The 24,491-nt window shown below is 46.5% G+C and overlaps 1 protein-coding gene and 1 non-coding gene across 3 annotated transcripts; one reads left to right on the top strand and one right to left on the bottom strand.

Moving 5' to 3' along the window:
• Positions 1–27: 27 nt before the first annotated feature.
• RNF114 (ring finger protein 114) lies at positions 28–17,400 on the bottom strand. Of its 2 annotated transcripts, XM_025398673.1 has the most exons (6): positions 17,202–17,400; positions 12,074–12,224; positions 8,337–8,443; positions 7,575–7,689; positions 4,842–4,949; positions 28–1,833 (listed from the first exon to the last, which is right to left on the bottom strand). In XM_025398673.1, the coding sequence occupies exons 1-6, from the start codon at positions 17,339–17,341 to the stop codon at positions 1,768–1,770; spliced, it is 687 nt and encodes a 228-aa protein (XP_025254458.1). In that variant the 5' UTR covers positions 17,342–17,400; the 3' UTR covers positions 28–1,767. The 2 variants fall into 2 exon arrangements, with proteins under 2 accessions (XP_025254458.1, XP_025254459.1); XM_025398674.1 differs by lacking the exon at positions 4,842–4,949.
• Positions 13,371–13,475, top strand: LOC112633906. Its single transcript, XR_003121665.1, has one exon. It is a non-coding gene; the product is annotated as a small nucleolar RNA U13 (small nucleolar RNA).
• Positions 17,401–24,491: the final 7,091 nt, after the last annotated feature.

Raw genomic sequence — 24,491 nt, forward strand, 5'->3', positions numbered from 1 at the left:
AAACAAGAACCATAGCTTCCCAGTTACATTAAGTTATGAAATTTATTTATATTTGACCTTTAAAAGCCAGAACATAACAAATCTCACTTTCTGGAAAGTCATCTTACTAGAAATACAAGAAGTGCACTTAATACAAGGAAATAAGTTTCTTGGTGCCACCAGTGAGGTGGACATACACTCGTATCAGTTCCCTCAAATGAAGGTTTCGTCAGATTTCCCTCCAGACTTCTGAGATGATCTGAATTCAGGAAGGTCTGAGAGAACTTTTTCCAGAAATTACAGTGAACAAGCTGATCTTAACTTTTGGGTCCTCCCGAGAAATACTAATGAAAGAACTATTTTTTCCAGTAGGCCCTGTCTTTGCTGGCTTCTTGGCATCTGCAGCTCTTCACCGGCAGGCACGGAGCCCCACAGCAGCAGTGTACAAGCACAAGGTCACTTGCAGCCCCATTAGAGACATATGACATCAAAGAACCAACCTAAACCCATATGCCTTTTGGTCAGAGGTTCTGCTCCTACAGATTAGGCTGACAGCTCTTGGACTTATATTTATTAATATTTGTGAAATATGAACTCCAAGCTTCTTGAGCTGTTACTAAAGCAAGTTTCCAGCAACAGCTTTTATTAACAACTGTTCATCATGCGATGTGCTGTGCCTTATGAACAATGTCTCGTCACAACAGACCAGGGGGCGGTACTGGGTTTCCTACAGCTTCTCTCTGCATCTACAAAGCAGGTTTTCAAACACATTTTACATGTCGAAACCAGTGTCATAAGGAAAACATATGTGATAGAAAAACAATGCTCAGTTTAATCTAAGTTACCAAGCAGAAGGTAAAAGAACTAGTATCCGCTGAGTCCCCAAACTTCTTTCTTCTAATTCATCTGAGGATTCTTTTTTTGTGCTTCTAGAGTAAGAATTAGGCAGGCTCCCAAATGGAGAGGTAAACATGACCTCGTTGTTTGAAACTACTTCATTACTTTGTAAATCAGAACCAAAAAGCTCTGGCCCTCCCACTTCTCTTCGCTGACCCTCCTCCCCACTTATGGATAAACAGACTTTAACTTCCCTAACCCAGAAACACTTCCACCAAAAATATATGGTTATACCTTATCCTAAAAAGGCACCATGCAGGCATTTAAGACTGAACCAGTGAACTCTAAGGATATGTAGTATTAGGAAAATATCACTAATCAAAACATCCAGCATCAGATGGTGCAAAACCCCAAGAGGACTGGTGACATGTACCCCGGGATGGCAACCCCAGCTTCTGGCAACCCCACAGCCCAGCGGAAGCTTCAGCTCTGGTCAGGTGCACGGCTGCCAGAGTCTGCATACCTCGGGGACAAGGAAAGGAGATGCTTGCTTCATTGTGCTATTCATGACCCTGAAAAGGTCCTGGCTGGCTTGCAGGACTCGAGAGACAAACACTGGATGGGAGGAATGAGTGTGAAACAAGAGGTGGAGAAGCTAGATTCTCTTCCACAGGAGGCGGCAGAAGCTCCAGAAAGTAGCCGAGAACCAACACAAACTCAACCATGTGACAAACAAGGTTAACAGTAGGGGAAGACAGCTTTGGCAAGAGCCCAAAGGGAAGAGGAGGGCTGACCTGGGGACCCATTTCCCCTGTCAGAAGTGACCCTGTCCCAATGCCATGGCTCATTTTCAGGTCTGTTGAACAGGTAAGGTACAGGAGTCATAGGTTTCACGTTTAATATGTAATGGAAGCTCTGGAACATGAGACAGACAGCAAGCACAGACTCTGCTCACTGGTCGATGATGGAGCGCTGCAACACCTGATTCATCATGTCCTCTTCATCAACATCATAATCCTAAGGGCAAAAACAGACATGCAGCCTCAGCAACTGTTCCCAGATGCAAAGACTGGCTTTCAGTAGAAGCAGGACAGCCTAGCAACTGGATCTGGAGCAGGCTGCCAGGAACTGGATCCCTGATTCAACTGTCTGTGATGCTAGCTATGTAACTTTGGGAAAATTAATCTGTCTCTGTTGCCTTATTCTTTTTTTTTTTTTTTTTTTTTTGATGGAGTCTCGCTCTGTTGCCAGGCTGGAGTACGGTGGCACAATATCAGCTCACCGCAACCTCTGCCTCCCAGGTTCAAGCGATTCTCCTGCCTCAGCCTCCCAAGTAGCTGGGACTACAGGCGTGTGCCACCATGCCCAGCTAACTTTTGTATTTTTAGTAGAGATAGGGTTTCACCATGTTGGCCAGGATGGTCTCAATCTCTTGATCTCGTGATCTACCCGCCTCGGCCTCCCAAAGTGCTGAGATTACAGGTGTGAGCCACTGCACCTGGCCAGTCTGCTGCCTTATTCTTAAATGAAGATAAGGATGCCTCCCTTAAATGGAGATTGAGAGACCCAGACAGCACATGAATGGAGCCTGGCACAGACCAAGTGCTCAGAACGTTTATAAGTTTGTTGGAACAGAGCACGCAGATGCACTGAGCTGAAGAGTTGTTTCTGAGAGGTGGAATCAGTGCCCAGTACAGAATCAGTTTTTTAGAGCCATACAGTACAGCAGAAACTATAGTGCAACCAGCCCTCTTTAATGAGGCATTTTTAGGAATTACATTCATCTGTGTCACATTAACAAAAAGGGAGTTATTCTGAAGTCTGAGTTTCAGACACTGTTCAGACTGAGAATAAATATTCTTTATGATAATTTAGGAAAGAGCTTTCTTTCTTAGATACTGAAATTCAGCCATTAAGACCGAACACCACTCTAAAATCCTAACCTGACATCTATATACGTAGGAGGTTTACCTGATATAGTTGGCCAAATTTACCTATTACTATAATGCCAAGACAACAGTGTGCCCCTTTGAAACCACCCAGCTCTAGGGAAAGAATATAAACCTGACAGCCGTATTTGGCTAGTGGATATATGCTATTTGACCTGAAGTACTTTTGAAGATAATTAAAACCTGTGAAACTTCCTGTGAAATTTTCCTGTCCTGCTTTGGGCATGGGGTGGGGGAATGGAGAAGCTAGGCAATGCTGCGCCTGCATTTCCACAGGAAAACAAGGGGTGGAGGTGATGGCAGCATAGAGTCGGACACAACCCGGCTTGGAAATCCTCAGGAGGATCATTTCAATTATGGTCCCCATGGACATGTGAGCTTGAGCCTCTCAAGTCCAAATTGTTTTTTTTTTTTTTTTTTTTTTTGAGACAGGGTCTCATTCTGTTGCCCAGGCTGCAGTACAGTGGCATGATCTCAGCTCACTGCAACCTCTGCCTCCTGGGCTCAAGAGATCCTTCTGTCCCAGCTCCCTCAAAGTAGCTGGGACTACAGGCAGGAACCACCAACAACTGGTTAATTTTTGTATTTTTTTTGCAGAGACAAGGTTTTACCATGTTGCCCGGCTGGTCTGAAACTCCTGAGCTCAAGCGATCCACCTGCCTCAGCCTCCCAAAGTGCTAGGATTATAGGTATGAACCACCGCACCTGGCCCCAAACCAAGTTCTATAACAGGCAGAAGTTATATAAACCACAAGGAAAGTAGACAAAACTTTGGGGGCAGGGCTAGGAGATGGAAAGAGCAAGCATCACTGTCTCTGTCTCAAGACTGACCAAATCATCTTCGTGTTTTGTTTTGTTTTGTTTTTTTTTTTTTGAGATGGAGTCTCGCGCTGTGTCACCCAGGCTGGAGTGCAGTGGTGTGATCTCGGCTCACTGCAAGCTCTGCCTCCCAGGTTCAGGCCATTCTCCTGCCTCAGCCTCCGAGTAGCTGGGACTACCGGCGCCCGCCACCACGCCCGGCTAGTTTTTTGCATTTTTAGTAGAGACGGGGTTTCACCATGTTAGCCAGGATGGTCTCGATCTCCTGACCTCGTGATCCGCCCGCCTCGGCCTCCCAAAGTGCTGGGATTACAGGCTTGAGCCACCGCGCCCGGCCGTTTTGTTTTGTTTTGAGACAGAGTCTCGCTCTGTTGCCCAGGCTGGAGTGCAGTGGCGCAATCTTGGCTCACTGCAACCTCGCCTCCCAGGTTCAAGCGATTCTCCTGCCTCAGCCTCCCAAGTAGCTAGGATTACAGGCACCTGCCACCACACCCGACTAATTTTTTGTATTTTTAGTAGAGACAGGGTTTCACTATGTCGGCCAGGCTGGTCTCGAACCCCGACCTCGTGATCCGCCCACCTTGGCCTCCCAAAGTGCTGGGATTACAGGCGTGAGCCACTGCGCTTGGCCCAGATCATCTTCTTAAATGTCACTCTGGGTGGGGCGTGGTGGCTCACGCCTGTAATCCCAACACTTTGGGAGGCCAAGGTGGGTGGATCACGAGGTCAGGAGTTCAAGACCAGCCTGGCCAACATAGTGAAACCCTGTCTCTACTAAAAGTACAAAAATCAACAGGGCATGATGGCATGCGCCTGTAGTCCCAGCTACTCAGGAGGCTGAGGCAGGAGAATCACTTGAACCCAGGAGGTGGAGATTGCAGTGAGCTGAGATCATGCCATTGCACTTCAGCCTGGGTGATGGAGTGAGACTCCATCTCACATAAACAAATAAATGTCACTCTGGCCACCTGCCTGGCCCATGAATAGAAACTGTATAGTAGCTACAGTATACATACTGGAAGCCCATCTAGCTCCCCAGCTACAGCTGCCTGCTCACCTCTTTCACTCACTCTTCTACCATCCCAGATTTCTCTCTTGACAATCCCCTTTATCACTGTATCCAGTATACAGACTGGAAGCCCATCACAACAGTGACAAAGTTCAACACTGGGGGGGCCCCACTTCCCCTTTTGAGAAGAGTGAAGCAGCCGTGCCATTCCCCCAGGGGAGGGATCAGAGCCTAGGCTCCAGACTTACCACGAAAGTGTCGTAAGAAAACCGGTGCCGGCGTTGGATGTGCTCTCTGAAGTTGGCGCTGCGGTAGTTGGGGTCTCCCCAGGGCATTGAGGCACATATCGGACAAACCTTTCAACACAAAAGCAAGGTCTTAGGCACCCAATTTCCAAGCTTGCACCAGCCCTCTGTAGCCTGTGTCTGGCCTCCTTTCTTCCAGGACAGCTTTCCTGACATACTGTCCAGGGCCTGTAACTCCTTCCTGTGCACATCAGCAGCCCAGAAAACACTGCAAATTTCCTACTCAAGTCAAATGACACGTGGGAGTGGGTAAAGTTCAAATCATGATACCACCCTTTCTCATTCCCTACTGTAGGCAGAGAAGTGAGTCAGCCTGGTGGGGGGGGCCTAGACTGGCCTTCCAATCCAGCAGCACGAGGAAAACTAAGAAAATAAGCCAATGAGCGATGTCCCAGGGAAGTAAAACACAGCCTCACATGCATCTTAACAAAGGAAATACTCAGGTAAGGGGGATGGGGCCAAAAAGCCCTCACGCAACAGGTTGATTTGGGTTTTGAAGATTGGGAGGTATTTGGAAAGGCAAAGAGAACATGATAGGGTGCTCCAGGCCAGGCACAGTGGCTCACACCTGTAATCCCAGCACTTTGGGAGGCCAAAAGCGGTAGATCACCTGAGGTCAGGAGTTTGAGACCAGCCTGGCCAACATGGTGAAACACTTTCTCTACTAAACTTACAAAAATTAGCTGGGCATGGTGGCACACACCTGTAGTCCCAGCTGCTTGGGAGGCTGAGGCATGAGAATTGCCTGAACCCTGGAAGTGGAGGTTGCAGTGAGCCGAGATTGTGCCATTGCACTCCAGCCTCCAGCCTGGGTAACAGAGTGAGACTCTGTCTCAAAAAAACAAATGCTGCTCCAGAAGAGCTAGCAACACGGAGAAAAGGCCAGAAGGTGGCGGTTACTGTCAACACACGCAAACGACCAGACCAGTGAGCATGGAAAACTCATGCCAGGGAGAGAGATGACCTAAGTGCCCCCACTCAAAGGTGCAACCCTACCCCACAGCAAAGAGGATACAGTGATAAAGGGGACTGACATGAGAGAAATCTGGGATGGTAGAAGACTGAGTGGAAGAGGTGGACAGACAGCTGTAGCTGGGGAGCTAGAACACAGGACGGGACTAGAGACTGAAAAGGAGATGGCTTCCAAAGGGAAGGGAGAAACGCAGAGTTAAGAACTTGCAGAGGAAGAGGAAGACAGAACAGAGGGCCAAAGGCTGAAGAGAAAGCCTCAACATAGATAACATAATCAGAGGGATTTCAGAAGCCAAAGGAGGGGAAAAAGACAGAAAATTAGGCTGCCATACCAGAAAAGTTCAGCAATAACAGTATCCAACAAAATTATGAGTGCAAGTAACATTTAACCAAGTCAATCTGTATCTAAGAATTTAGCTTATAAACATACATAGATACAGGCAAAGATATGTTTCTCAAAATGGCCAGTTCTATCTTAAGATGAGCATTGATAGCTGCCCTAGTACTCTCACAAAAGCTCATTAAAATTCTAAAATCTCTGCACCACTGTTTACAGCAATGGAGCTGAAGGCTGCCCATACAACAGAGTATGTAGTTCAAGAGAAGCAGTATGAGATAAATGGAAAAATTAAAACAAAACTATAGAGGAAGTATACACCTAACTATAAAAAAAGACCTAGTCTGTCAATCACATTGAGAGAAAGGTAACGCATTGCTGAGATGGAACAAATACCTTTTTTTTTTTTTTTTTTTTGGGAGTTTCGTTCTGTTGCCCAGGCTGGAGTGCAGTGGCATGATCTCAGTTCACTGCAACCTCTGCCTCCCGGGTTCAAGCAATTCTCATGCCTCAGCCTCCCAAGTAGCTGGGATTAAAGGCGCGTACCACCATGCCTGGCTAATTTTTGTATTTTTAGTAGAGATGGGGTTTCACTATGTTAGCCAGGCTGATCTGGAACTCCTGACCTCAAGTGATCCACCCGCCTTGGCCTCCCAAAGTGCTGGGATTACAGGTGTGAGCCACCGTACCCGGCCTATGTTTTTTTTTTTTTTTTAAAAGGCGACTACACATGCCAGTCAGTGATATCTGAGTAAAATGTCCAAGGATTGGTAAGCCTTTTCCTAATAATTTCACCTAAATCCTCTTTCCCCACAAACACGAAGAAGTTACTTCCAAAAGCTTCATGGAGAAATCTGGTGGATACCAAGGGATCCAAGTTAATGTTAGCAACAATAGACATCACATGACTTAATGTAGCACCCAGAGAACTCATGTACCATCCCTGCCTCTGCTTTGGGGGGAGGGGAAAATTGCTATGAAGGACATTACCATTGTTAAAATTAAAACATGAATTTTATGTTAGATATTAGATTGTATCAATGTTAAATTTCTTGAATATGATTATACACACAAAAATATAATTTTCCAGGAAAACACTCTTGTTCTTAAGACATACACACTCCTGTATCAGGGTGCAAACTATTCAGGGTGCAAAAAAGTCATGGTGTCTGTAGCTTATTCCCAAGTGGTCAGCAAAAAGTGTGTATCATAGAGCATGGTTAAGCAAATATGGTAAAATGTTAACAATCTGTGAATCTAGGTGTAGGGCACACAGGAGTTCATTTTACTAATCCCATCATTTTTCTCCAAGCTTGATCCTTTCCCATAATAAAGTTTAAGAGAAAAAAAAAAAAGGTTACTCTTACCACAGATTTGGTATCCGTGCTATGGAATAATTTGCAGTGTTCCACAAGTCCTTCCTGATCAAAGTTCTTCTCAGGACAGTAAGGACAAGGAAAGGTATAACGGTTTGGAACATTCCTGGAAGGTGAAAGACAGGAAAAAAGAAAATTTTTCTGTGAGTACCTTTCCATTCAACTTCAACCACAGTACACTCCTAAAAGGAGCAAAGCTCACCGAATGTGTAACGACAAGGATGCTGATGATCACTTTAGACTCAGATCAAGTGTTTTGAAGACAATAGCTCAGCTGGTCGGACATGGTGATTCACACCTGTAATCCCAACAGGCCAAGGCAGGAGGATCACCTGAGGTCAGGAGTTCAAGACTAGCCTGGCCAACATGGCGAAACCCTGTCTCTACTAAAAAATATAAAATTTAGTCAGGATTACTGGCAGGTGCCTGTAATCCCAGCTACTCGGGAGACTGAGGCAGGAGAATCTCTTGAACCCGGGAGGCAGAGGTTGCAGTGAGCTGAGATAGCGCGACTGCACTCCAGCCCAGACAACAGAGCAAGACTCCATCTCAAAAAAGAAAAAAAGAATAGCTCAGCTAACATCTGAAGTGAACACCAGAGTCCTCCCTTGCATACTCCTCCCAAAATACTTGTATCAGCTTTAGCCAGCATAACAATTCATACAACTAAACCCCTGACCATGCAAGGTGTCCAACCTCTTTGTATTAATAGCAAGAGATGACCTCCACCTAAGGGGAGACTGAGTCATTTACCTTGGCTGAAGAGATGCATCCTTAATGGTGGCCTTCACACCTTCCATGATGTAATTCTGGTATTTGGAACAAGTAGCCACGTGGGACCGGATCTTGGATAGGAAGAACTCAAATAGGAAGAATCAGAGCCCACAAGTTAGTGAGGACCTTGTAACAGGCCAAATGTAGTCCCAAACAAGGGCGCAAAGAAAACTAGACCTACAGCACCCTGGCAAATAATCTCACCAGACTCCTGAGTATGCTGATGGGGCTGAAACCCTGATTATTGCAGATTTCCCATTAATAACAAGGCTGCTATTTTATTTGACTAAATCAGGATATCCGCTTCCACTTTAAAATAACTCTTCTAGAGGTTTGCTCCTATTCATGACAGGCTGTGTGCTCACAGACAAGTTCCAAATCTAGGATGTTGTTAACAGTTTTCTATACTAGCATTTAAACTAGTCTCCTTATAGCAAGCCAAAAGCCACATTCTGTTATGTGCAGCAGAGAAAAGTGATCATTTTGGTAAAACGTATAAAAGCCACCAACCCTGATTAAAGTATCAATCACCAGACTCTGAGAAATAATCTTTAAAATCTAAATTCTTTTTTTTTTTTTGAGACGGAGTCTCACTCACTCTGTTGTCCAGACTGAAGTGCAGTGGCACCATCTTGGCTCACTGCAACCTCCGCCTCCCGGGTTCAAGTGATTCTCCCACCTCAGCCTCCTGAGTAGCTGGGGTTACAGGCGTGTGCCATCATGCCCAGCTAATTTCCATATTTTTAGTAGAGATGGAGTTTCACCGTGTTAGCCAGGATGGTCTCGAACTCCTGACCTCAAGTGATATGCCTGCCTTGGCCTCCCAAAGTGCTGGGCTAACAGGTGTGAGCTACCATGCCCGGCCCAACCTTTCACATAAAATCTAGGCTGTGCAATAGTAAAATAGAAAGAGAAGAAAACCCAGAGAATAGTGCTTCATTACAGGTTTTCTAAAAAGAAAGAAAGTTTTACGAATTGAAGAAAAGAGGGAAGGAAAGAAAAACATTTTTAGAGGCATGCCAACCATACAATAACTAATCTTGAAAATGGAGAAAAGCAAAAGCACACAGTAAAACAAACAAAAAGCCCATCATGGGTGGAGCGTGGTGGCTCACACCTGTAATCCTGAGGGAGGCTGAGGTGGACCATCACTTTGCACTCCCAAGTTTCAGATCAGCATGGGCAACATGAAAACTCTGTCTCTACTAAAAATACAAAAAAAATTAGGTGGGCGTGGTGACACATGCCTGTAGTGCCAGCTACTTGAGAGGCTGAGGTGGGAGGATGGTTTGAGCCAGGGAGGCAGAGGTTGCAGTGAGCCGAGACCACACCATTGCACTCCAGCCCGGGCAACAAAGCCAGACTCCGTCTCAAAAAAAAAAAAAACAAAACAAAACCAAAAACCACATTATGCATGCATAAATAAAGATGAAGAGACCGGGTGCAGTGGCTGACACCTGTAATCCCAGCACTTTGGGAGGCCGAGGTGGGCGGATCACAAGGTCAGGAGATCGAGACCATCCTGGCTAACACGGTGAAACCCCGCCTCTACTAAAAATACAAAACAAGAGATATATACATATATATATGTATACATATATATATATCCGCGCGTGGTGGCAGGCACCTGTAGTCCCAGCTACTCCAGAGGCTGAGGCAGGAGAATGGCGTGAACCCAACAGGCGGAGTTTGCAGTGAGCCGAGATCATGCCACTGCACTCCAGCCTGGGCGACAGAGTGAGACTCTGTCTCAAAAAAAAAAAAAAAAGGCCCAGTAGGAAACTGTAATTCAGTATCTTGAGTTTCTAAAAGTAAACTTCAAAGGGGGAAAAATGCTCCAAGATTGGAGCTCCAGCTTACCATGATGATTGTCTCACCTCCAGCTAAAGAACTTGACTTTAAGCTACAAACTGAGGAATCCCCAATTTTTTTTTTGTAGAAACTGGGTCCACTATATTCCCCAGGCTGCTCTCAAACTCCTGGGCTCAAGCAATCTTCCCACCTCAGCCTCCCAAGGAGCTGGGACTACATGCAGACACCACTACACACAGCTAGTTTTGTTTGTTGGCTTGTTTTGGTATATACAGTGTCCCACTATGCTGCCCAGACTGATTTCGAACTCCTGGGCTCAAGTGATTCTCTTACCTTGGCCTCTCCAAGTGATAGGATTACAGGCATAAGCCACCATGCCCAGCCTCAATAGTGAAGCCCCCAATTAAGATATAGAAAATAGCCCTATTCAGCATTAAAATGGTCCTACTATGCATCGCTAATACTAAATCACTCTGAAAAGGAGATGGTAAGGTATATTCATACTATGGGCATCCATACCGAAGTGTTAAAAATAATGAAACTGACATGCAAGGCTGTCCAATATGTAAGAGAAAAAAAAAACTGAAAGTGAAAAAAAAGTTGGGAATGAATGTACATTTAAACAAGTGAAAAAAGTTGAAGAAACATATATATTATAGTGTGATCTCATTTTGCAAAAATTCTACAACTGGGTTGGTAAACATTCTACAGTTTTTACCAACTTTTGGTAAAAATTTGTCAAAGGGCAGAAAATGTTATGCAGCTTTCGAAACTGAATCACTTTTTTTTCTTGAGACAAAAAAAAAGTCCAGCTCTATCGCCCAGGTTGGAGTGCAGTGGTGAGAACTCAGCTCACTGCAATGTCTGCCCCCTGGGCTCAAGCCATCCTCTCACCTGAGCCTCCCGAATAGCTGAGACTACAGGCACACACCATCATGCCCTGCTAGTTTTTTGTATTTTCAGTAGAGCTGAGGTTTCACCATGTTATCCAGGTTGGTCCAGAACTCCTGGACTCAAGCAATCCACCCACCTCGGCCTCCCAAATTGTTGGGATTACAGGCATGAACTACCTTGCCAGGCCTTAAATTGAACCATTTTTGAAATAATCTCTGGAATGAGGAACAAGCCTACATTATTGTGTATTTTTGTATGGTCTGCAATTTTAAAAATTTTAATGATTCTAAAATCAACAAGGCTGTGTATATCTCTTGGAAAATAAGACAACAGTATTTCTCCTTTCCAGTAGCAGTTATAACACGTATGAAAATAAATATACTTGACTTTGATTATACAAGAGCATTTCAAATGTTAGCTATTGTTACTATAATCCAATGATTTCATATTGACTTTTTTTTAAGAGACAGGGTCTTGCTGTCAGCCAGGCTGGAGTGCAGTGGCATGATCATAGATCACTGTAATCCCAAACTCCTGGGCTCAAGTGATCCCTCCGGCCTCTGCCTGCTGAGTAGCTGGGCCTACAGGTACATACCACCACATCCGGCTACTTTTATTTTTTGTAAAGATGAGGTCTCACTATGTTGCCCAGTCTGGTCTCTTAACTCCTAGCCTCAAGCTCTTGTCTTGGACTCCCAAAGAGCTGGGGTTACAGGCATGACCCACCACGCCCGGCCAAAATTGATCTTTTATAGGAAAAAACTGGGATAACTCATTTCTATGGCTTTCAAAGCTAAAATATATACTTAACCAACTCTTAAAAAAAGAAACAAAAACCAGTAGGTTATGAAAACAAACCAGCCCAGCCATCATCACCACAGGTAACTGGCATGCACGCGTGCTGTTAGTGACCTAGTCATGCTCTAACTTCAGAAACAACATGGTAGCTGTACGTTTTACCCCATCTTATCATGGAAAGACATGGACTCTTCCACATTACTTCCACATACATTCTTACGGCAGCCATGGCAAGAAGTCTCTGTGCTCTCAATCTGCCGCTCGAGCTCCATGGCTCGGACGCCAGGTGCCAGAGCGCTGCGACACACCCCACAGACAGGCTTCTTCGGCTTCAGACATTCCTGCAGGCATGCAGAGCAAAAGCTAGAACAAGACATACGGAGAACCTCTGTCACGCATCATGGAGACAAGAAAACAAATATGGATCAACTTTTAAAAAGACATCAATGGATAATGGAGTAAAAAACAACTTGCTCTCTCCTCCCAATTCAAATACTAAGTCCTTCCAGGCCAGAAGAATTGAGGGATAGGAGTGGACTACAAAGAACACAACAACTACAGAAACAAATGCAAACTCCTGTGATATGCAGTGAAGGTGTTAAGGTTGAGGGTTCAAGCCTTAGGCCCTGCCACTGAGGGATCTCAGTGGGGTTTCTTTTTTTTTTTTTTGAGGCGGAGTCTTGCTCTGCCACCCAGGCTGGAGTGCAGTGGCCGGATCTCAGCTCACTGCAAGCTCCGCCTCCCGGGTTCACCCCATTCTCCTGCCTCAGCCTCCCGAGTAGCTGGGACTACAGGCGCCTGCCACCTTGCCCAGCTAGTTTTTTGTATTTTTTAGTAGAGACGGTGTTTCACCGTGTTTCTCAATCTCCTGACCTCGTGATCCGCCCGTCTCGGCCTCCCAAAGTGCTGGGATTACAGGCTTGAGCCACCGCGCCCGGCTTCAGTGGGGTTTCTTGAATCTTATTCTTTACTTTGTGAAATAGAGAGTAGTACCTACCTCTAGGATTGCTGGGAGGATACAGTTTGTATAGCAGACCCCTGGCAGAGTATCCAGCATGTACGAAACATACCATAAAGGGGAGCTGCTATCATTAGAGGTGAAGGCAAAGCTCTACAGGAACATAAAGGGAAAAGCAACTAGTTGTGACCTGAGAAGGAAAGGGCTGGAAAGACTGCAGAGACGGCTGGGCGCTGTGGCTCATGCCTGTAATCCCAGCACTTTGGGAGGCCAAGGTGGGCAGATCACGAGGTCAGGAGTTGGAGACCAGCCTGGCCAACATGGTGAAACCTGTCTCTACTAAAAATACCAAAATTAGCCAGGCAAGGTGGCAGATGCCTATAACCCCAGCTAATTGGGAGGCTGAGGCAGAAGACTCGCTTGAACCTAGGAGGCAGAGGTGGTTGTGCACTACAGCCTGGGCAACAGAGCGCGACTCTGTCTCAAGGGGGAAAAAAAAAACAACACTGCAGAGACAGCGTCTCTGATCAGCCTTAAAACCGTTCAGCTGGATCCTTTTGTAGTTCATGGACGTGAGGACTGGGTGTTCATGTGCATGTGTGAGATGTGCCACCCTCGAACCTTGTTACAGATGTTGGCCCATTACCCATCTGACATTTAAAAAAAGAGGTCAGCTAGCAGAGGAAGGGAAGACTATTCTAGGCCTAATTTAGGCTTAAAATTCGTATGTATCTGAGGAAATAAAAATCTAACAGACTTTTCCTCATAAGCAGTAGGGAGCCAGAAGTTTAAAGCAAGGTATTAACAAAACAAGACCAAATCCAGGTTTCAGAAAAATATTTCTGTGCTATCACGGAAAACAAAGTTTTGTTGTTGTTGTTTTTGAGACAGAGTTGTGCTCTGTTGCCCAGGTTGAAGTGCAATGGTGCGATCTTGGCTCACTGCAAAATCCGCCTCCCGGGTTCAAGCGATTCTCCTGCTTCAGCCTCCCAAGTGGCTGGGGTTACAGGCACGTGCGACCACACCCAGCTATTTTGTATTTTTAGTAGAGACGGGGTTTCACCACGTTAGCCAGGCTAGTCTCGAACTCCTGACCTCTGGTGATCCACCTGTCTTGGCCTCCCAAAATGCTGGGATTACAGGCATGAACCACTGCACCCAGTCCTATACTTCTTCTTTTTTTTTTTTTTTTAGGTGAGAAGGTGAGAAGAGACAACGTAGAAACCAAACAGATGGCTAAAGGCAGAGGATTGTGAGGGTCTGACTGAAGCAGTAGGGGATGAATTCAGGAAACCATTCATAGAGAGGCAGAATCAGGAGGACTTGATAACTTACTGACTTTGAAGAAAAGAAGTCAAAGATGACCGAGTTTCTATCCTAAAGCCTAGGCAGATGGTAATGCTGAGATAAGGCATACAGAAAGAATGGAGAAGACACCCTGGGCTACTTACCCAACCTGATAGATTAAGACAGTATAACCAAATCTGCCAGAAAGAACTAAGGAAATATAATGAAAGGCAATCTTCTGAACACTTGACCATTTTCTATTGCCTCTAAGAATCTCCTTCCTCCTTGTCACTAAGTTAGATGTTAATGCTGTTAGGCAAAATTCCAGACCAGGTACAGAGAAGGTAAGGGAGTCTATTCATTCACCACTAAGGGCAATGGAAACTTGACAAAGCCCTGTTCTCATGATGCTTACATTCTAGAGTGAAGGGAAACACAAATGTTATTTTCAGATAGTGATTAAATATATGAAGGAAATATGGCAAACAGACCAGCTGGAGGGATCACAGAAAGCTGCTTCTGAGGAGTTGGCATTTGAGCTGAGTGGGACCTGATTACGAGGACAGCCACACAGATCTGGGTGCAGAGCTCCACACCAAGATGATGCCACACACAAATGAGGACTGGGAAGGCAGGCAGGCAGACCTTGGGGGCCACAATGCAGTAGACCATGGTGAGAAGGGCAAGCGATAAGGCAGTAGACACAGGCAGGGCCTGTGGCCATCACTTCTGTTGCCTGTTCACAAATGCAGATGACAACAGGAACCCAAGAGAGCACAGAGGGTCCAGTGCGTATAATGCAACCAAACCCAGCATGCAGATAAAAGCAGCTCGAAGTCTCTTTGCAAGCACACACACAGAGGTTCAGCTCATCTATCAAATGTTCATGAGTCACTTTGTGCCTGAGACATACCCAAATTACCAGACTGCTTTTGAACTGCTCAAATATCCTGGGCTGGCTTTTCAGTTTCTATTTCCTATTTATGGGCCCTTTCCCAGTTCAGCCTTCTGACGCTCCACTCCGTCACAGTGCTAGGAAGAAATTCTCCTCTCTTGGGCACCCAGCCAGCTGCCTTTCTCCAGCTGTATTCTACTGGATTGGAGAACGCAGTCATTCAGGGCTTGAAATAAAGTTTTATAAAAATCCAGTGCCCCAGCCAGAGTTGTAGTGATGCTCAACTTTCCAAGCACAAAAGGTAAAAATCAAGTAGGCACAGGAGAAAGCATTCAGTTGGAGCTAAGGGGGACTCAGGCTGCCCTCAGAGAGGTGCTTCCATCTGTCTTCAATTTGCACTGAACTGCTGAGCACGTGCGGCTAGGGCAGTGAGGATAGAGAAGAGCCAAGGTTTGAATACCAGTAGTTCCTTGCCCTCTGACCTAGGAAAGGTTCACCCAGCTCAAGAAAATCTCAAATTTTGCTGCTCTTCATTTAGCAAACTGTGCTGGGTCTAGCCTTTTTACAAATGTTAACAGTAAATGAAATCCACTGAATTAATCCAAAATCAGGTAAACCTGATCCAAGGATAAGCGGATTCAATGAAAAAGCTAAAGACCACTTCAACTCTCATGAAGCTTGCTTACACGACTTATTAGTTCATTCAACCATTACCTGATCATTCACCCCACGCACAGAGGTGTGATCCCTGAAATACCCTCCCACTTGCAGAATGAATTTTTACAATAGTTTGACGAGTCATTGGTACTTATTTGTAAACTCTGAAGGCAGAGTCTACCCCAAGATCTGGCACATAGAGGCCATTCCAGTCAGTTGAGGGGCAAAAAAGATATGGCCACTCCATCATGAGCTGTAAGTTTTGCTCTGTGCAAGCAAGGAGAAGGAAGTTAAGTCCCAGAAAGGAAGTGGGGGAAGTAATTTAGATGGGGATGGGTGTTTGGTGAGGTAACCTAACCAGGGACTTGAAGCCCGAAGCGGGGGAGGGGGGTGGGTAGGGGAGGAGTTCCAGGCTAACTGAATTGCAAAGAGGAATAGCCTAAAGCTACATGATGAGGCAAAAAGCAGCCAGTTAGGTGCCAAGCACTGTTCTCTAGACTATTAAAACGTCACCTGCAGTATATCTGGGAAGAGTTAGGCCACGGCGACCCTTCGACAGGCAAGCGTCGGACCCTCGGTGTATTCACCTGTAAAATGGCTGCCAACCCTCCCCCTCTGCAGGGTGGCTATAGAATAATGCCCATGGAGTGCAATGGCTACTGTGCCTGCTGACTAGTGAAGGGGTGCCAAGACCAATGCCAAGGTGATCCCACGGTAAGCACTGAGAGAGACGAGAGGAAAAGCCAATTCTGAGGCACGAAGCAGGTGGCCACGTTGTCTACAATTCTTTCAACTCAGGTGTGTCTGTGCGTCTGATGGAACAAGGCTTAGATTCAAATCGACCAACCTCGAAAGCCCCGGCCACAGCCCAGGACTGGACATCTTTACACATATCTGCTTTAATCATTATAACCAGTCTATTCACAGTATTCAGGTCATGAAGGCTTAATTGAAAACTGAAAGAAACAAACCTCCTACACAGGAAGTAGAATGCTAACAATCCCATCTGCCAACTCCCACCCCCTTTCACAGCTAAGGGCAAACTGGCCAGATCCCCATAAAGACTTCCCTTTTGTTGTTTTAGTCTAGTTCAGCGTTTCTCCCAACTTTGGTTCATATTAGAATAACTCGCCACAGCTAGACTCAATGCCAAATGTCCTATGCTTTAAGAGCGACGCGGTCTAGAAAGGAAACGTCGGCTCTCCAAGGGCGGACTTTCGAGCCTAAAGTCCCCACAGGGCACGAGTCCACTATCACGTGTGGGAAGGAGACTGACAGGCGGCCTGGAACATCGCAGGCGCTCAACGGACAGCAGTTGCCCCGCTAAGACGGGCGGAGGGACGGGATACTTAGAAGTAAGCGGGGCGGGACAGAAGAGCGCCCCGGCAGCTTTCACGGCCCTTAGGAGCCCCGGGGGACACCCCCGGGAGGCCCCTCTGGGTGGGTCCTCTGGCTCCCGCCCTGAGACGCATCTCGCTCCTCGGCTCCATTTCCTTCCCAGTCAGTTAAGTGCCTCCCGACCAGGCCCGGGCTCGCCGCTTACACGTGTCCGCAGGGCACCTGTACCGGCTTCTCGTACACCTCTAAGCACACGGGACACGTGAAGCGGCCTAGGGGATCAGCCTCCGCCGCCGGCCCCGCCAGCTGCGCAGCTCCCCCGCCGTCTTGCTGTTGCGCCGCCATCTTGCTGCCGCTCTGCGCCGCGCAACGGCGGCCGATGAGGAGTAGGCCAAGGGGGCGGGGCTCGCTGCCGGAGGGGGCGGGGCTCGCGGGGCGGTGAGCGGTTGGGGGCGGGGCTCGTGGGTGGGCCGCCCCTCGCGGCCCCTGGGGCCCCTCTGACCCAAGCGAGCTGGAGGCCGAGGGAAATCTGGAAAACGTGGAAGCCAAATCCAAAGGCTGCCAGAATTGGGACGGGCTCTGCGCGTGGGCCGCTGTTTTCCAAATTTAAGTCGTTAGTTCGGCACCACTTGCACTTATCACTATTTATCTTCGAATCAAATTGCTTTTTCCTTAAATTTATTTATTTATTTATTTAATCTATTTTGGGAAAAGGTCTTGTTTTGTCGCCCAGGCTGGTGTTCAGTGGAGCGATCATGGCTCCCTGCGGCCTCGACCTCCGGGGTTCAAGCGATCCTCCCACCTCAGCCTCCTGCGTAGCTGGACCACAGGCAGTCACCACTATGCCGGACTAATTTATTAATTTTTGGTTTTTTTTTTGTAGAGATGGGGAAAGGAGGTGGGGAAGGGGCGGTGCCGAGAGCGGGCGGGTCTCACTGTTGCCGAGGCTGGCCTCGAACTCTTCGAGGTATTTAAGAAATACCCAGCCATTTCTTAAATTTAAGCAAATTTAATAACATCTAATTCCTGAGCTGCAAGAAGAAAGTCAATATCATTTATTTATACAAAGGAGCTGGGTACGGTGGCTTACGTCTGTAATCCCAGAACTTTGGAAGGCCGAGGCGGTCGGATCGCTTGAGCCTATGAATACGAGAGCAGCCTGACCAACAAGGTGAAACCCTGTCTTTACTAACAATACAAAAATTAGCCAGGCGTGGTTGCCCATGCCTGTAGCCTCAGCTACTCAGGAAGCTGAGGCAGGAGAAGCCTTTCACCTGGGAGGCGGAGGTTGCCGTGGGCGAAGATCGTTCACTCACTCCAACAGTCACTGAACTTCAGCCTAGGCAACAAGAACAAAACTCCATCTGAAAAAAAAAAAAAAAAAAAAAAACCAACAATAAAGCAACATTCCTTTCAAATTGTGCAATAATCACCATCAGCTATCTCTAGAATTCTGGTCGTCTTGCTAAACTGAAACTGAAACTCTGTCCCCATTAAACAATAACTTCCTGTTCCCTCCTCCCATCCCCATACTCCCAGACCCTGGCAATTTTGTCTATGCTTTTGAAGCACTTACAGCTATAAAATTTCCCCTGAGCACTGCTTTCACTGTGTCCAATAAATTTTGGCATGCTGTGTTTTTGTTTTCATTTGTTTCTCAATATTTTCTCTCTTTATTTTATTTATTTATTTATTTTGAGATGGAGTCTCACTCTGTCGCCCAGGCTGGAGTGCATTGGTGCGATCTCTGCTCGCTGCAGCCTCCACCTCCTGGAGTCAAGCAATTCCCCTGCCTCAGCCTCCCAAGTAGCTGGGATTACAGGTGCCTGCCACCACTCCTGGTTAATTTTTGTATTTTTAGTAGAGACAGGGCTTCACAATGTTGGCCAGGCTGGTCTCAAACTCCTGACCTCAAGTGATCCACCAACCTCGGCCTTCCAAAGTGCTGGAATTACAGGCGTGAGCCACTGTGCCTGGCCTGTTTCTGAGTATTTTCTAATTTCCCTTGTGATTTCTTCTTTGATCCATTGGTTCTTTAAGAGTGTGTAAATTTCCACAAATTTGTGAATTTTCCAGTTTTTCTTTGATATTGATTTCTTCTTTTTCATCCCCCCTCCCCATATTGATGTCTAGCCTTATCCAGTTGTGCTTGGAGAAGACATTTGGTATGATCTCTTCTTTTATTTCTTGTTTCTTTCCTGGTTTGTTTGTTTGTTTGTTTGAGACTGAGTCTTGCTCTGTCGCCCAGGCTGGAGTGCAGTGGCACGATCTCGGCCCACTGCAAGCTCCACCTCCCGGGTTCACGCCATTCTCCTGCCTCAGCCTCCCGAGTAGCTGGGACTACAGGTGCCCGCCACCATGCCCGGCTAATTTCTTTTTGTATTTTTGGTAGAGACGGGGTTTCACTGTGTTAGGCAGGATGGTCTCGATCTCCTGACCTTGTGATCTGCCCGCCTTGGCCTCCCAAAATGCTGGGATTACAGGCGTGAGCCACCCCCGCCCCCTGGCCCTTTCTTTCCTTCTTATCTTTCCCTCTCTCTCTTTCTTCTTTTCTTCTTTCTCTTTTTGTAGAGATAAAGTCTTGCTGTGTTGCCCAGGCTGGTCTCAAAGTCCTGGGCACAAGCAATCCTCCTGCCTCAGCCTCCCAAAGTGCTGGGATTACAGGCCTGAGCCACCACGGCTGGCTGATGTCTACCTTTTAAAATCTCTTGAGGCTTAATTTGTGGCCTAACATATGGTCCATCCTGTAGGCTATCCCATGTGTGCCTGAGAAGAATGTGTATGCTGTTGTTGGGTAGTGTCTGTATATGTGTTAGGTCTGGTTGTCTTACTGTGTCGCTCAAGTCCTTTATTTCCTTACTTATCTCCTATTTGTTCTATTTATTCTTGGGAGTGGGGCATTGAAGTCTCGACCTATTATTGTGGAATTGTCTATTTCTTCCTTCAATTCTACCAATTTTTGTTTCATATGTTCTGATGGTCTGTTATTAGGTACATAAATGTTTATAATTGTTATATCTTCTGGCTGCATTGAACTTGTTATTAATATACAATGCCTTCTTTATCTATTGTAATCTTTTGGACAAGTAATTTTTCTTTTTTCTTTTTTTGAGATGGAGTCTTGCTCTATCGTCCAGACTGGAGTGCAGTGGTGTGATCTTGGCTCACTGCAACCTCTGCCTTCTGGGTTCAGGTGATTCTCCTGTCTCAGCCTCCTGTGTAGCTGAGACTACAGGCATGCACGACCACGCCTGGCTAATTTTTGTATTTTTAGTCGAGACAGGATTTCACCATATTAGTTAGGCTGGTCTCGAACTCCTGCCACCGTGCTCGGCCTGGACAAGTAATTTTTCTGATATTAGTATTGCCAGCCCTCCTGTTCTTTGGTCACTATTTGCATGAAATATCTTTTTCCATCCTTTCAGAGCCAGTCTATAAAGTGAGTTTCTTGTAGACAGCAATACAGTCGAATCATGTTCTTTAAAAAAAAAAAAAAGCTGGGTATGGTGGCTCATGCCTGTAATCTCAGCACTTTGGGAGACCGAGGTGGGTGGATCACCTGAGATCAGGAGTTTAAGACCAGCCTGACCAACATGGTGAAACCCTGTCTCTACTAAAAATACAAAAATTAACTGGGTCTGGTGGTGCACGCCTGTAGTCCCAGCTACTCAGGAGGCTGAGGCAGGAGAATTGCTTGAACCTAGGAGGCAAAGGTTGCAGTGAGTGGAGAACGAGCCACTGCACTCCAGCCTGGGCAACAAGAGTGAAACTCAGTCTCAAAAAAAAAAAAATTCTTTTTCCTTCCCTTCCTTCCTTCCTTCCTTCCTTCCTTCCTTCCTTCCTTCCTTCCTTCCTTCCTTCCTTCCTTCCTTCCTTCCTTCCCTCTCTGTTGCCCAAGCTGGAGGGCAATGGCACAATTTTGGCTCACTGCAACCTCCGCCTCATGGGTGCAAGCCATCCTCCCACCCCAGCCTCCCAAGTAGCTGGGACTATAGGCGTGCACACCACAGCCAGCTAATTTTTAAATTTTTTGTAGAGACAGGGTTTCACCATGTTGCCTAGGCTGGTCTCAAACTCTTGAGCTCAAATGGTCCTCCTGTCCTGGTCTTCCAAAATGCTGGGATTACAGGCGTCAGGCATCATTATTAAAATTTGTTTGCTTAAATTTAAGAAGGGGCTGGGAATGGCTGCTCACGCCTGTAATCCCAGCACTTTGGGTTGCTGAGGCGGGTGGATCGCTTTTGTCCAGGGTTTTGAGACCATCCTGGGTAACATAGTGAGACACCCCATTGCCCCCAACTCCCTTCCCTGTCTCTACAAAAAATACAAAAGTAAGTGGATCACTTGAGGCCAGGAGTTCAAGATCAACCTGGGCAACGTACCAAGACCCCACTGTCTACAAACAAACAAACATAAAATTAGCCGAGTGCAGTGGCATGGATGTGCCTGTAGTCTTAGCTACTCGGAGGAGGGCTGCTTAAGCCCAGGAGTTCAAAGTGTCAGTAAGCTGTGATCTTGCCACTGCACTCCAGCCTGGGCAAGAGCAAGACCCTGTCTCAAAAAAAAAAAAAAAAAAAAATTAATGCCAGGTGCAGTGGCTCACGCCTGTAATCCCAGCACTTTGGGAAGTCAACATGGGAGGATCACTTGAGGCCAGGAGTTCGAGACCAGCCTAATCAACATAGCAAGACCCCACCCCCCCGCCCACCATCTCTACATAAAAAAAAACTAGCTACGTGTGGTGGTGCACACTTGTGGTCCCAGCTACTCAGGAGGCTAAAGTGGGAGGATTGCTTAAGCTCTAGAGGTCGAGGCTGCAGTGAGACATGATTGTGCCACTGCATTCCAGCCTGACTGACAGTGACCCTTTCTCAAAAAAAAAAAAAAAAAAAAAAGGCCAGGTGCGGTGGCTCACACCTGTAACTCCAACACTTTTGGAAGGCCGAGGCGGGTGGATCACAAGGTCAGGAGATTGAGACCATCCTGGCTAACATGGTGAAACCCCGTCTCTACTAAAAAATTACAAAAAAATTAGCCGGGCGTGGTGGTGGGTGCCTGTAGTCCCAGTTACGCGGGAGGCTGAGGCAGGAGAATGGCGTGAACCTGGGAGGAGGAGCTTGCAGTGAGCCAAGACCGCGCCACTGCACTCCAGCCTGGGCAACATAGCGAGACTTCATCTCAAGAAAAACAAAAAACAAAAAACAAAAACAAAATAAATAAAATTTAAAATTCTATTCCTCAGTCTTACCAGCCATATATCTAGTGCTCAATAGCCACATGTGACTCGTGGCTACACATTGAAAAGAGCAGACATAGAACATTTCCATCGTTGTGGGAAGACCTATTGGACAGCGCTGCTATAGATACCCTCATGCATGTGAGACAGCTACATGCACACAGATATCCAGGACAGTGTTGTCACAGTAGGAAGATACTGGAAGCAACCAAAATGATGATTGGGGGTTGATTAAATAAATGCAATAGATATAATTACTAGTATGTCAATTCTATGAGGTCACGGGGTTTTGTCGATTTCATTTACTGTTGGATCTTCAGCTTCCAAAATAATGCCTGGTGCATGCTAGGTAACTACATAAATATTTGTTAAATAAATATGAAGCTGATATTGAATCATCTCATATATATATATATTTTGTTTTGTTTTGTTTTGTTTTTTTCAGATGGAGTCTCGCTCTGTCACCGAGACTGGAGTGCAGTGGCACAATCTGGGCTCCCCGCAACCTCGCCTCCTTGTTTCAAGTGATTCTCCTACCTCAGTCTCCCGAGTAGCTGGGATTACAGGCACGCACCACTGCTCCCGGCTAACTTTTGTATTTTTAGTAGAGATGGGGTTTTGCCATGTTGGCCAGGCTGGTCTTGAACTTCCAACCTCAGGTGATCTGCCCACCTCGGCCTCCCAAAGTGCTGGGATTACAGGCATGAGCCACCGCACCGGGCCCAAAATATATTTTTTAACTAAAACAACATCAAGATGCCAAGTAATGCAACTAATATATGTGTATGTTTGTATATGATAAATAGATGCCTTTGGAAAGTAGGGTGACCAAGTGTCCAGGTTTGCCTGGGAGCGAGGGGTTTCCCAAGATGTGGGACTTTTTTTTCCCAGTTTTGGGACTTTCCCAAAAGTGGGAAAGTCCCGGGCAAAACAGGATGAGTCAATTGCCCTACTGGAAAGATTTTTTTTTTTTTTTTTGAGATAGAGTCTCACTGTGTCACCCAGGCTGGAGTGCAGTGGGACCATGTTGGCTCACTGCAACCTCCATCTCCTGGGTTCAAGCAATTCTCCTGCCTCAGCCTCCTGAGTAGCTAGGATTACAGGCGTCCACTACCACGCCTGACTAATTTTTTTTTTTTTTTTTTTTTTTTGAGACGGAGTCTCACTCTGTCGCCCAGGCTGGAGTGCAGTGGCCGGATCTCAGCTCACTGCAAGCTCCGCCTCCCAGGCTTACACCATTCTCCTGCCTCAGCCTCCCGAGTAGCTGGGACTACAGGCGCCCGCCACCTCGCCCGGCTAGTTTTTGTATTTTTTTTTTAGTAGAGATGGGGTTTCACTGTGTTAGCCACGATGGTCTCAATCTCCTGACCTCGTGATCCGCCCTTCTCGGCCTCCCAAAGTGCTGGGATTGCAGGCTTGAGCCACCGCGCCCGGCCCCGGCTAATTTTTTAATATTTTTAGTAGAGATGGGGTTTCATCATGTTGGCCAGGCTGGTCTCGAACTCCTGACCTCTGGTGATCCACCTGCTTTGGCCTCCCAAAGTACTGGGATTACAGGCATAAGCCACCGCGTCCAGCTTCCTGGGAAGATTTCTGAGAATCTGGTACCAGTGGTTCCTATTAGAAAGGGAAACTGGCCTGGGCGTGGTGGGTCGCGCCTGTAATCCCAGCACTTTGGGAGGCTAAGGCAGGTGGATCACTTGAGCCTGGCGGTTCAAGACCAGCCTGGGCAACATGGCAAGACCCTGTCTCTATTTTATATGAAAAGAAAACAACAACGAAAGGGCATCTAGGGAACTGGGTCTTAGGTTCTGGGCCTGGAGAAAGACTCATCCTTCTGTTACCTTTTGTGTTGTCTGAATATTTATATCAACTTCATGCACCACTTTTTAATTAAAAATTCGGGACCAGGTGAGGTGGCTCACATCTGTAATCCCAGCACTTTGAGAGGCTAAGGCACTTTCCTGGAGCCCAGGAGTTCGAGACCAGCCTGGGCGACATAGCAAGATCCCATCTCTACAAAAAATACAAAAATTATCTGGGCATGGTGGCATGCACAGGTAGGCTCAGCACTTTGGGAGGCTGAGGAGGTCTGCTTGATGCCAGGACATTGAGGCTGCAATAAGCCATGATTGTGCTATTGCACTCCAGCCTGGGTGACTTTTTTCTCTTAAAAAAAGAAAAAAATAAACAAACAATGATGCTTTAAGAACAGTTAAGATGAATCAGAAATAACTCCAGCCCTCAAATCCTGTAACT

This window comes from Theropithecus gelada, chromosome 10 (assembly GCF_003255815.1).
Source record: "Theropithecus gelada isolate Dixy chromosome 10, Tgel_1.0, whole genome shotgun sequence".
NCBI lineage: Eukaryota > Metazoa > Chordata > Mammalia > Primates > Cercopithecidae > Theropithecus > Theropithecus gelada.